At 41.4% G+C, this 14,067-nt stretch overlaps 3 protein-coding genes across 3 annotated transcripts; 2 read left to right on the top strand and 1 right to left on the bottom strand.

The window, feature by feature from the left end:
* Nucleotides 1-97: 97 nt before the first annotated feature.
* On the bottom strand, nucleotides 98-7,827 carry LOC108273853 (sphingomyelin synthase-related protein 1). Its single transcript, XM_017483484.3, has 7 exons — nucleotides 7,668-7,827; nucleotides 5,957-6,251; nucleotides 5,455-5,722; nucleotides 4,733-4,828; nucleotides 3,292-3,409; nucleotides 2,919-3,069; nucleotides 98-2,798 (listed from the first exon to the last, which is right to left on the bottom strand). Exons 2-7 carry the CDS (start codon nucleotides 6,240-6,242, stop codon nucleotides 2,494-2,496), a joined length of 1,224 nt encoding a protein of 407 aa, XP_017338973.1. The 5' UTR covers nucleotides 6,243-6,251; nucleotides 7,668-7,827; the 3' UTR covers nucleotides 98-2,493.
* A 1,253-nt stretch (nucleotides 7,828-9,080) lies between these two features.
* Nucleotides 9,081-10,682, top strand: LOC108273859 (dual specificity protein phosphatase 13). The gene is made up of 3 exons (XM_017483494.3): nucleotides 9,081-9,239; nucleotides 9,601-9,818; nucleotides 10,247-10,682. Exons 1-3 carry the CDS (start codon nucleotides 9,124-9,126, stop codon nucleotides 10,492-10,494), a joined length of 582 nt encoding a protein of 193 aa, XP_017338983.1. The 5' UTR covers nucleotides 9,081-9,123; the 3' UTR covers nucleotides 10,495-10,682.
* A 154-nt stretch (nucleotides 10,683-10,836) lies between these two features.
* LOC128634439 (dual specificity protein phosphatase 13) lies at nucleotides 10,837-13,689 on the top strand. The gene is made up of 3 exons (XM_053684874.1): nucleotides 10,837-11,098; nucleotides 11,401-11,618; nucleotides 12,420-13,689. The coding sequence occupies exons 1-3, from the start codon at nucleotides 10,971-10,973 to the stop codon at nucleotides 12,629-12,631; spliced, it is 558 nt and encodes a 185-aa protein (XP_053540849.1). The 5' UTR covers nucleotides 10,837-10,970; the 3' UTR covers nucleotides 12,632-13,689.
* The last annotated feature ends 378 nt before the right edge of the window (nucleotides 13,690-14,067 follow it).

Genomic DNA, 14,067 nt, shown 5'->3' with positions numbered 1-14,067 from the left:
AAGTGCACAACGTTTAATACATACAGTACCACTGAACACTTGAATAAACACTCACACTAAAAGTAAGCAACCATTACAAACAAACAAAAACACAAAGTCAGTTGGCAGTTACTTACAGTAGCTACATATTTATTTTTTGCTACACAATTATTTTATCATTACGTACATATTTACAAGCATAGAAAACATTCAGGCCATATAGTACAGAAATGTCAGATAAACAGGATGGACCATTCTGAGAACGAAATCAAATTACAATTACACACACACTCACACACACACACCTACACATATCACTTATTACATTCTAGGATCATACCCACATTAAGATTTCTCCACAAAGAACATGCGGAAAGTACCATTTTACTGAAAAGGTGCTAAAGCAAAGACACTGAAGCTAAATCACTGAGGAATAAGTAGTGCTGTAGATCTGAAATCTAATCTAATCTGTAGATCTGAAACCCTAACGTGTTCAAAATGTGTTCATTATTATAAATCATCATAACTGTGCAATGGATAATGGCACATGATCACAACTCCAGATATTTCCTAAACAGCTTTAACAATAAAGCGAGTACGATATTTAGTCCAGTTGTAAACGTTAGTAAACTCTACAAGGTAAAGTGTCAGGCTCATAAACACGTCTTTTACTATTTACAGAACGTGTTCAAAAATAAAAATACACCGTTGGCATCTGACAAAATTTTACCTGTCCATCACGTTTTTTGGCAATTTTTCACCCAAGTTTTATGAAAGCAAAGCTAGAAAATATCAATTACACCAAAAAATGACAAGCAAAATCTTCATTTTAAATAAGTTTGGTCAACCAACTTGAAAAACAAACAAACAAACAAACAAACAAACAAACAAACAAACAGCAAAATATATAATAAATACTGAAGACCATTTTTGGTCTGTACATGTCATGTTCATACATGTAACATTTTTTAAGAATTAAAAACTCTACAGTTTTAGCTCTAAAACCACAAATAAAAAAAACCCAAACAAGCGCTCGTATTTCTCCTTTGTTCATTTTTCATGGTTTCAGATTCAGTTTTCAGACTCCGTTCACGCTGAAACCTTCTGGAAATGATTTAAATTAATGCAAAAATTCATTCACTTTCAAGTCACTATTTAATTCTTTGTAAATCTATAAGGAAAAAACGTATTCGTTTACTATTTTAGTGGCCCAGAAAAAATAAACATTTGTTTTGAAACGGGGGAAAAAAATGAAAGTTTTTTTTCTTCGTACATGTGACACAAGGCAATAATAATAATAATAATAATAATAATAATAATAATGAACCTCAGCCAAGAGTGTGAGTGTAAACTAGTCGAGGAAGCGTTGTTTCATATTGCTTTTGAAAGTTTGTTCTTATTTACACACATTTACATTAGAGAGCTGCAGCTGAACTCTCACTGCGAGTTACAGCTGATATTAAAGGTGCAATCAGTAACATTGTTTACATGTAAACTGCGGCCCAGAGACGGGAAAATAACCGTTACAACATAAAATTCTGTTCATTCGTTTTATATTTCAAAGTAATAAATATGACCCTTAGAGTTTTAATGCAGTTTTTATAGCGATTACTCGAAGCATTTTTTTACGCTCATAAAAAAATCCCAAACTTTGTATTTGATTTGGAAATATTTTTTTTCTATATTTATCACGTAAGTTATAAAGCAAGTGACGCCACGCGGTCACAGGAAATTAATCCGAGATGCGACCAGACGCCGCGGAGTTACCGTTAGCGCCCCGATGTGATTATTTTCCTCGAACAGCATGCCTCGAAGTGTTTTATTCATCGCATTACTACCGTAGCAACTGTTAGACATTTTTATTTATTAAAAGAACGGCACGTCAGAAACCCCTCTGTCCTGAAGACGTCGGAACACTTGGAGACTCTGTCTATAAGTGTTCGATAGATCTCTAGAATTCAACACAGCTGTCGTATCAAAGTACAAAATTTCAGCTGCTGCCTGAATTCTTCATTTAAAGCTCCTTTAAACTACAGTTACACTTTTGGGGGGTGTTTTTTTGGGTCATGTATCATTTTAGTTTGTTACCATAAATTCATAACGTTTTATGTATTAACATGTAGATCTACTGAGCACAGCTTTAATGTTGTGGATAATTATTCTTATTGCACCTTTAATCCTGAGCAATCTGCAAAAAAAATCTCATGTCATGCAGCACAATCTGAAGATGTTGACTTTACAAGTACGTGCTTTATAGAACACACCCACACTGTAGTGATTCAGTGGATTAGATAGTGAATAGGGTGGGTGTGGTTTGAGACGCACCGACAGTGTACTGACAATGGTGATTATGCAGTCTAGATAGTGAATACGGTGTAAACATTTTCAGGGTCTTTTATGTACATCATCAGTGAGTGAGTGAGTGAGTGAGTGAGTGTGTGTGTGTGTGTGTGTGTGTGTGTGTGTGTGTGAGGGGGGGGGGAGAGAGAGAGAGAGAGAGAGAGAGAGAGAGTGTTATCGGATGAGTCTCCTGAGCAGGGTGGGTCTGGAAAAGGGCCAGCAGTACTCGTTGGGGACGGGACCGTTGACATTGCACTCGAAGAAGGAGAACATGGGGAACCAGATGCGGGCGCGGCGGCTGTGCTGGTAGGCGCGTGTGTTAGCGAGGGTGTGGTAATACAGGAAGAGACGCGTGGTGATGTAGAAGGCGATGAAGACGTCAATGGAGTAATGCTCGTGAGCCGCCAGGATGAAGAAGATCCCGAACAGGTTCAACACCCACGACAGAGTGTGGATGAAGTTCCAGCTTCGGGGCGTGTCTACAGAGGACATACACACCAATCACTTTAATAATCATCTACATTATTAACAGTGTGTGTGAGATTACGTGTGTGTGTGTGTGTGTGTGTGTGTGTGTGTGATTACGTGTGTACACTCACACTCAGTGACGAAGAAGTTGAGCATGGTGAGGACCACAGTGTGTCCACTGAACATATAATCACCACAGGTGTGAACTCCAGTCAGAGTCATCCCAAATCCACTCCATATCGCCACCGCCCTCTGCAGCTTCGCCCACATATCACCGTACACCTGCACGCACACACACGTTATCACACTGTACAAACCAGATACACTATACAAACAGAGAGACACGGTGAGAGAGACAGGCAGAGAGAGAGACAGGCGGAGAGAGAGACAGGCGGAGAGAGAGACAGGCGGAGAGAGAGACAGGAGGAGAGAGAGACAGGCGGAGAGACAGACAGGAGGAGAGACAGACAGGAGGAGAGACAGACAGGCGGAGAGTGTATATACCTTGCCGGTACACTGCAGGTGTTGTCCAGGTACTGAGAGCGAGGTGACGAACATAGTGATACAGCGCAGCATGAACACTGTTCCCATCAGACTACACAACCTCCTCACCAAGATAGACCTACACACACACACACACACACACACACACACACACACAGTTATAAATATTTCTCAATGCATAATTTATAATGAAATAACATTTATATAAATAATCATTTTTTATGTTAAATTATTTTTTTATGTAAACAATTACAGACCAGAATTATTTACTAATAAATAATAAATAACTCTGATCTGAATGAACTGAATAACAACGACCAAGTCAGAATGATCTTAAAATTCATTTTTATTCATATAAACCACACAGTAAGTTTGTTATTTCATAATTAATTAAACATTATCATATATTATTTATATACACAAAAAAGTATTTTTGTTTATATTGAATATAAGCATTTTTACATTATGTTTATGGATGCACGAAAAGCACTGAATTAAACTACAGTCCTAAATTAATAAAAACTCTCACTGCACCGTGTGGTTTCTGTTCCTCACTGTTTTAGACATATTATTTTACTTGTTTATTTTTGATCGTAGTGTTTTAATTAGACATTACAGATCTTACTCGCGCTACTCTGTATCAGCACGTCTACACCGCACGTGATAAACGCGGCCTCGTTACTAACACATCACTTCCTTTATAATAAACGACGGAATTTACACTGCAAGCGTGCAAATACAGAAAATGATCACAATAAACTTAAATTAAACTAAACCTTCTGAGCAGCTTGCACCAGTTTCCCCGCCCCTTACACACAGTGGAGCATTTTGGATGTAAACATAAGTTTGTCCTCATGCAGCACTGTTTGATCTCCGCGGTGTTTAATATAAAACTCCCCCCTTGCTTTAGAGGACTTTCTTCCTCAGTCACGTGACGATTTCTCCTCCGTCTGATGAGGACGGAGGTCATGTTGGGAATAAAAGGTAACGCTGACAGAAAGTAAACTGAAGAAAGTCATTGTCAGTGACTCTGGGTGTCTGCTAATGCTAGCGTGCGTATGACGTCATGCGCCGTCACCTAGAAGCGGCTTATACTTCCGGTTAGTAAAATAAACACTAGTGATATATGAGAGATGATATTACCTTTCTAAAATTCATACACTAGACGGTAGTACACAGTGCATAGTGTAAGTGTACAGCACTTCATTTGGACACGACTTTAGTATTTACTCTCCGAAGCGTGTTTTCGGAACAGAAGTAACGTAATGAGTAAAACTCCCCCGCGCCGCGCAGACCGACTAACCCATAATGAGATTCTTTACAACGATTTCCAATATATATTTACAGCTTTACAGCTCCAATATATATACACACGTGTGTGTGTGTGTGTGTGTGTGTGTGTGTGTGTGTGTGTGTGTGTGTGAGAGAGAGAGAGAGAGACCTGTGTTTGTGTAGCAGCAGTACGATTAACCAGATGCTACACAGGATGACTCCACATGCCTCGGCCATGGCGAAGGCCCAGGGGATTCTGGGTACACTGCAGAAACAGAACAGTAACACTCAATAAAACACAGAGTTACTGATTTCTACATCAAACAGAACACAATACTCTATACTATTACTCTCTCATATAAATATATACTCGAAATACACAGAAATAATAGTAACAATAATAATAATAATAATAATAATAATAATAATAATAATCACTTCTTAAACACACTGTGATCCTCAAAATTCACAAACGTTCATTATAAAGAAACATCTTCAGAATTAATATAAATAATCCCAGCATTCATTGTAATAAGAACTCTTCATTTATTATTTAAAATCCATCATGAGGTTTTTAATTATTTTAGACTAAACTGCAAGAAAAATTTAGTAAATCTTTAACAGTACAAAAAAAAATATGACTAAAACTATATAACTATAAAATTATATATAGATTTAAACATTTTTACCAAAAAAAATACAAAAATGGAGCCTTATATATATATATATATATATATATATATATATATAAAAAGACAATATTAAAAGCAAATATATTATATATCTTAAATATAGGAATTCTACCTCTAATATATACAGTAACTGATGTACAGAATGGAGAGATCATTAGGGGTCTCACACACACACACACACGTGCACACACACACACACCTGTCGAGGAAGATGTCGGGCAGTGGAGGGTAGGTGCGCATGTCGGGTACGCGCTCGTGAACGATCACCATGACGAAGGAGGTGAAGCCGAAGACGAGCGTGACGTAGACGGAGCTGAGTGCTGTTTTCCAGTACTCCGGGTCCAGGCGCCGGTTCTGCTGCTTCTGCTTCCCGTTACTGTAGGAGAACTGTTCACCTCCGAGAACATCGCTCACGCAGTCCCGGTCCCGCTCCCGCACCGGGTCCCCGTTACACAGCCACTCCACCCCTAAACACAGAACGGAAACGTTGCCATGGTAACAGCATCGTGTGTCGCACTCATACCACTCGAGTACTTCAGCTACGACATCGCACGGATTTCAGCGGAAACAAAACGTGAAAATTTTGAAAAAGACAGCCGTTTCATTGGTTGGTCACCAACGTGAAGCCCCGCCCACGATGCGCCACAGACTCGGCACCTGAATCTACACTGTCTTTTTATACCACAGGTGTATATTATTACCAGCGCCCCCCTGTGGTGAGTGTGTGTCGGGAGCGAAGCCAAGCTCCTCCAGCACGTCGGCGTTTTGTTTCTGCAGCTTGCGCACACACAGCATGAGCCTCTTGATGTCTCCGAGGACTTTGAGCTCGAGCGGCGGCGAGCGCAGGTCAAACTCGGTCAGCGTGAGGAGGCTGGTGCCGTCCAGGCGGTGTTTATTACACAGCAGCTCCACGTAGTCGCTGAAACCCTCATCACGCAGCCAGCGGCCCACCTGCTTCACCGTCCAGGAGCGCACGTTCCCCGCCATCGCACTGCACTGCGCTCACACACACACACACAGCTTCATAAACACACACTGAATGAGAAAGATATTTACACACAAAATTACAAGATACAGCCAAGTTCATAGAGAGAGAGAGAGAGAACGAGAGAGAGAGAGAGAGAGAGAGAACGAGAGAGAGAGAGAGAGAGAGAGAGAACGAGAGAGAGAGAGAGAGAGAGAACGAGAGAGAGAGAGAGAGAGAACGAGAGAGAGAGAGAGAACGAGAGAGCGATGGTAGGTGAGAGAGAGAGATGGGGAGAGAGAGAACGAGAGAGTGAGAACGAGAGAGAGAGAACGAGAGCGAGATAGATGGTGAGTGAGAGATGGTGAGAGAGAGAAAACAGGTTCTTATTTTGTTCTCATTAAGTCTTTAATATTCCAGAATAAATTATTTAACACACACACACACACACACACACTTTCAGTTTGAAACACAGTAAAACTGTACATGACTGGATATCATTACAAAAATACAAGCTTATTCATTATTATTATTATTATTATTACTCGTAATTAAACACTTATTAAAACAATAATATAAATTAAGGAAAAAAATATTGTTAATGCTCGTTAAAATTCACCTATATTTACTATAAATATATAAATCTATATTAATATTACTGTATTACTTATACCTATAGTCATCTTAATAATTTTGTTCAGTTTATTAATTTATTATTAATAATCATATTACATTTTACTGCCACTGCTTGATCTTACTATTATTACTAATTTTATATTTACTTAATATTAAATACTTATTATATTATATACTACTTAATATTAACCATACACAATATTAATCATAATTATGTCTAAAGAAACCATAATAGAAGTCAGTTGGTTAAATATTATTTATAATTTCCCTGTAACATGCTCATAAAGTAATAAAATAATAAATTGGTTATCTACAGGAGGTGTATTAGCTGATAAACTAGCTAACAGACTAGGACAAATGTCACCGGAAGCTGAAAAAAATCATTACACCACCGGAAACTAATCTAAACTTAAATCTTATTCATTTTAACCCACGACACTTAATGAGTTGTATAAAAGATGATTTAAAGCTAACCTGGACAGCTAACAGTCAGTGATGCTAACACAGCCACTACAGCGTTAGCCCAGCGTTAGCCCAGCGTTAGCCCAGCGTTAGCCCAGCGTTAGCCCATGCTAGCTAGTTAGTGTAGTTAGCTAAAACAGGTCTGTTAGTTAAGGTTAGTCTTTAGTAGACGAGACGCTGCAACAGTTTAATGTCCAATGATCGAGAGAGAGAAGTTTAGAAAAATTCCCTTTCAACTGACAAATAAAACGAATTAAAACCTTAATCCATCAGAAAATCAATCACAGCTAACGAACAGGCTAACGCTAGCTCACAGCAGCAGAGAGAGAGAGAGAGAGAGAGAGACTCACCAAGGCTCTGATCAGAGTCTGAGTTAAAAATAAAGGAGGTATAGAGGAATGTTAGAAATCATTGCAGTCTAACTGACATGGAGACACGCACACTGTAATACAGGACTACACGCCCATTCTTACTGCTTCCTGTGTGTCACTGTGTGTGTGTGTATTGACCTATGTCTGCAGGTTGCCAGATTGCAGGATCTCCTCCCAGTGGTTGCCAGATTGAACCCAGAATTGCACCAAGAAATGGGGCGAGCTCAGAGCAATCCAGAACATTCCGACACTCAAATTCCCCATCACAGTGTCCCAGAAACTAGAACCAATCCCGTTAGTTGACAGGACGAAAGTTAAAGCCATCCGTATGAATTCATTGCGAGGGCAGGTTACTAATAGACTGTTTATGCAACCGCTGGTTCTGGTTCACTAATCTGATTGGACGATCAATGTTCCGAGTGTGTCTACATTTATTATAACCGCACTGAGACTGCGTGTTTCCCTCCATTCGTCTGTGTTCACAACGTTCGCCTCTGTGCATCAGTTCCAGAGAAGGAGGTGTGGCCTCTGTGTAAGCTACACTGAGAGAGGTGTGGCCTCTGTGCATCAGTTCCAGAGAAGGAGGTGTGGCCTCTGTGCATCAGTTCCAGTGATAGAGGTGTGGCCTCTGTGCATCGATTCCAGTGAAGTAGGTGTAACCTCTGTGTAAGTCACACTGAAAGAGGTGTGGCCTCTGTGCATCAGTTCCAGTGAAGGAGGTATGGCTTCTGTGTAAGTCACACTGAAAGAGGTGTGGTCTCTGTGCATCAGTTCCAGAGAAGGAGGTGTGGCCTCTGTGCATAAGTTCCAGTGAAGTAGGTGTAGCCTCTGTGTAAGTCACAATGAAAGAGGTGTGGCCTCTGTGCATCAGTTCCAGAGAAGGAGGTGTGGCCTCTGTGCATCAGTTCCAGTGAAGTAGGTGTGGCCTCTGTGCATCAGTTCCAGTGATAGAGGTGTGGCCTCTGTGCATCAGTTCCAGTGAATGAGGTATGGCTTCTGTGTAAGGCACACTGAAAGAGGTGTGGCCTCTGTGCATCATTTCCAGAGAAGGAGGTGTGGCCTCTGTGCATCAGTTCCAGTGAAAGAGGTGTGGCCTCTGTGTTAGTCACAAGGAAGGAGGTGTGACTTGGTGGGTCAGTTCCAGTGTGAGAGGTGTGGCCTCTTTGTCTCTGTCCTAATGAAGGAGGCGTGGCCTCCGTGTCCATGATGAACCACGATACCTGTGGGGGATAAAATCCAAATCTGGCAACACTTTAATCTGTTTTAGTTTGATACAAAAATGGTTTTATAATCACAGAGCAAACGCCAATATATTATAGTTTAGTGGTTTAATTTTAGAACAGAGGTCTGCACCTGCCACTGTCACTGCACACAGTGTGTGTGTGCGTGTGTGTGTGTGTGTGTGTGTGTGTGTGTGTGTGTGTGTGTGTGTGTGATGGACACACAGTGTGAAACCCCCTCACTGAAGGAACTGGAAAGGATTCTGTATGGAGGGAAACGGAGTGGAAATCATGTGGACGAGGTCTGGCCCAACCTGTTCCTAGGAGATATGTGAGTTCAGTGTGTATTAACGGGGAAAATATTTAAAGCAGCAGTACGGCCAAAAAATAAACTAAATTTAGTCTGAAGCTGTGATGCAGCGAGAGCATTTATCAGCCTGAGCAGAGCCCAAGTTCAGTTAGAAGTTGATGTTAAGTCTAATTACAGTAAAATATTAATCACAAAGAGGCTCTTCTAATTAATTTACCAACAGATCTTAGGGAAATGTTGATGTTCCTGACAGTTCTGTATTATTTCCATGGTCACTGGCCACATCTGGATACGTACAGTTTTAGCTAGCACCTGGCGTCCACGTCGCTGAGAAACTCTTGACCACTTGCTAGCACGCTCAGATTTGTGGTCCTGTCTGTAGGTCGATAGCTAACGATCGCTACAGCCTGTGGAAGCTCGGGATCTCACACGTGCTGAATGCCGCTCACGGGAAAGCGCACTGCCACGGCAGCCACGGGTTTTATGGCTCGTCTGTGGAGTATTACGGCGTTCCTGCAGACGATTCTCCGTCCTTTAATCTCTCTCATTACTTCCAGCCATGTGCAGACTACATCCATCAGGTGCTCAACTCTCCTGGAGGTAAAGTTCCACCACCATTACCCAAACAATAGTGCTTAGATCATCAGTCTCCAGCATCTGCATGGTTTTACATGGAAAGATTTCCATATTGAAGGAATACGGTAACAGAAAGACCTTATGTGTTCCCAGAGCTCTATATGACGTCATTGAAATATTCCCAGTGCCCTATATTTTCAGGGACTTTATTCCCAGGGTTCTATGTTTCAAGGCCCCATATTCCCAGGGCTCTATGTTCCCAAGATCCTACAGTATGTTCACACACTCCTTTAAAATCCCAGGGTCTAGGGGACACAGTTGGGGCATGCTGTTATAGGGACGTATTCAGCTTCACTTCATCATGTTTTATTTCTTACTAATTGCCATTTAATACTGTTAATGAGATCTCTGTGTGTGTGTGTGTGTGTGTGTGTGTGTGTGTGTGTGAGAAGCACGGTTGCTGGTGCACTGTGCAGTAGGCGTGAGTCGCTCTGCTTCGTTGGTTCTCGCCTATCTGATGATCCACCACCAGCTCCCCCTGCTGGACGCCATCAATACGGTGAAACAGCGCAGATGGATTTTCCCAAACCGCGGATTTCTCCGCCAGCTTCGAGCTCTCGATATCACACTGAGTAGTGTACAGCTCACAGAGTCGAACCACGACAGGAGGAGTTCACACTTCTGTACTGTTTCTCATTAACACGAGCTGCGTTTTTATTTGTCTTATTAATTTCAAGAGAGAGAATAAAGAGAGAGAATAGAGAGAGAATAGAGAGAATAAAGAGAGAGAATAGAGAGAGAGAATAAAGAGAGAGAATAAAGAGAGAATAGAGAGAGAGAATAGAGAGACGTTGGTGAGGGAACGAGTGTTTATAGCTGCTATAACAGAAGTGAGAACAGAAAGTTCACTTCACAAACATTAAATGCAACTATAAATGGATCAATTGTATGTTGCCGTGTTATTCTTTTTAAAAAATTGCAATTTGTGTGTGTGTGTGTGTGTGTGTGTGTGTGTGTGTGTGTGTGTGTGTGTGTGTGTGTGTGAGACACAATCCTGAAGACCTAAATGTGGACACAGTGATCTCCACCTGCTCTTACTAATCACTACCACACACACACACACACGCACGCACCCATGCGCACACACACACACACACGCACGCACGCACACACAAAATGGCAGCTGAAAGAAACAAGAGGAAGGAGTATGTGTCAGTAAAGGACCTGGAGAAAGTTTTGGACTCCTGCACTCTGGATCTGCACCAAATAGACGAAGTCTGGCCAAATCTGTACATCAGTAACGTGTATGTACACACTATACACACACACCATACACACATACACCCTACACACACACACACACCATACACACATACACCATACACACATACACCCTACACATATACACCCTACACACACACACACACCATACACACACTTTATTATTATTATCATTATTGTTACTGAAAGTTGAGTTTAAAGGTCATGAAATCTTGGAGCATGTATTAAATATTATCGGGGTACGTCTTTAGTGAAAATGAACTGAAATGAAGGTTGTTAGGTGTGTAGAGTTTTCACTCGGAGCTGGGTGTGACTTGCTTGGCAGGAGAATTGCTCAGAACAGGACGGAGCTACAGCGGCTCGGCATCACACACATCCTGAACGCCGCACACTCCAAACGCGGCAGCATCGGGGACCAACGGTTCTACGGGACGAGCTTTGTTTACTGCGGGATCCCGGCGGACGACTCGTCTCATTTCGACCTGGACGTTTACTTCAGACCTGCTGCAGATTTCATACACAAAGGCCTGAAAGCTGTGGATGGTGAGATTTAATTACAGGAGAAGGGGCGGAGCTTTCAGGATGAAGGCGTTTCCAATTTGCATACTCGTAACCACTATTCAGACGGCGTTAGATTTTCCGGACACGCGCGTGTTCAGTCATGTAAGTAACAGAGGACGTGTGTAGTGATTTAGTAAACACTCCATGTGTACTACACACACCTCATTTTAATACACACTGATTGATTTGAGTGTTATTATAAACGCTTGTTGGAGGGGGCGTGGCTATGCTTCATCATCGGTAGGTCACATGACCATAGCATGTCTGTAGGAACGCAGTAGCTTCCCTAAAACAAGCACTGATTCTCTGACACGCCCTTTTAAACCTCGTCTATATTTTACTGTTCTGTGTTTTTTAAACTTCTGGACCCTGAGACGAGAGAAAAGAGAAGAGAGAAGTGAATAAATATACTGAAGAAAAAGTGCTAAACCTCTTTTTCCCACAGGATAAAACACAATCCTTACCAACATGTCCATTCAGACGGGATACTGAATATATATCTGTATTACCTGGAGTTATTTCTACTGCTCAGTTTATAGAAGGGAAAATGCGCCGTGATCTTTCCAGACTCGCGCACACACACTGTAAAAAAACAATAAAAAACGATGGATTAAAATCCGAGAGACTCTCTGGGAATAATTACATTACACACCTCTACATGAGAAACTAATCCCGTCTGAATAGGGCTCTGTATTTACAGGATAGAGGATCTTCAAAATATTACAGTCTTGTATGTTACAGATGAATGAAAATAGACCGATCTGTGTTTATCTCCATTTGTAGGGAAGGTGCTGGTGCATTGCATTATGGGTATGAGTCGGTCGTCCTCGTTGGTATTGGCGTACCTGATGCTGTATAAGCACATGTCTCTGCGCTCGGCCATCCAACGCCTCGTCCAGAAACGAGCCATCTACCCCAACAGGAACTTCCTGGCTCTGCTGCTTGACCTCGACCTGCAGCTGAAAATGAAACGCAAAACCTGCATCCTGCTGTAAACAAACAAACAAACAAACAAGACACGGTAACAGGACCCTAAGGAAGGAACGTGGAGCCACAGTATGTTCTCACTGTGGAGCAGTCACATGGGAAAGCTGGGCCAATCAAATAAACGCATCAAATAACTCTGTTCCAGTAGTGTTTTTAACACGCCTTTGTCCACTTGGAAACCAGTTCGAGTCAGAAGGCATTGCCATGTGCCGTCATTTCTGCATGCTAGCTACTAATCAAATGAGCTAGCAACATGGAGATCTGAAAGGAAATCGGTGTAGAACGTGCTCCTGTTAAAGAATTGGCCACACGTCTTCCCTTTGTGCTGAGACGTACACACACGTCCAAATTTTAAGGAGAAGTGGACGAGGGCGTGTTCAAAACAGTGTTAAAGGGCGAAGGCAAGCTGAGAGAGTGGCTTATGTCACCGTCAAACATCTAAACCAGTAGAATTACGGGAATAATTAATATAAAGACATCCCGTAAATTACACCACAGGCCTTCAAAACCAGACCAAGTGCAAGAGTATGACAGGAAACATAAGAACGGGAAACACTGACCATATAAGGAACGGGTTAGGAACGTGGGACATGGCGTGTTCTGAGTATGACGGGGAAACTGGGACAGAATCAAGATGGACATAACCATATAAGGAAATCTTGACCATATAAGGAAAGAAAATTGGGATAAACAGGACAGATAAATCACAGAGCACAAAGCGGGAACAGGGACAGAATCAAGGCAGATATAAGACTTATGATGAGAAGAACAGGAAGTGACCATATAAGGAAAGAGAAGCGGTGCAGAGTATGTGATGTAACGACAATAAGGGAGGTGTATGTATTATATTAGGTGTATATTATTATATCAGTGTACGTAAACATAAATGCTGCTATAGCTGGTCACATCACAGAACTAGAGGACCAATGAGTTAAAAGTCATTTTCAGTTCACTAACAGAAGGTGTGTAAATTCAACAAAATGTCCTTTTTGTTTTGGGAACTAATAAATAAGTAATATATAATATACAACAAAATAATAAAGAGAAATTCAATTTTGTATAAAAATGTTTCCTTAATGTTCATTGAATGGGGGGGGGGGGGGGGGGGGTACCTACAGTGCTTATATTAAAGATCAGAACAATCAGTGTGTATTAAAATGAGGTGTGTTTAGTGCACATGGAGTGTTTAGTGCACATGGTGAAGCCACGCCCATCTCTGTATTTATACACATCTATTCACAATTCCTGTGTGAATTGATCAGAATTACCACACCCACACACACACACACACACACACACACACACACACACACACTCACACGCACACACACACATCTGAAAAAATGAATCGTGTCTGGATAGTGTCTAATGTCTCTGATGTTTAAATCAGTGGTTAATACACAACACCTGCAGTAAAACACTGCTGCCTGTTTAACTGAACTTA

Source organism: Ictalurus punctatus, chromosome 13 (genome assembly GCF_001660625.3).
Source record: "Ictalurus punctatus breed USDA103 chromosome 13, Coco_2.0, whole genome shotgun sequence".
Lineage (NCBI taxonomy): Eukaryota > Metazoa > Chordata > Actinopteri > Siluriformes > Ictaluridae > Ictalurus > Ictalurus punctatus.
This window is presented reverse-complemented; position numbering and strand designations above follow the sequence as displayed.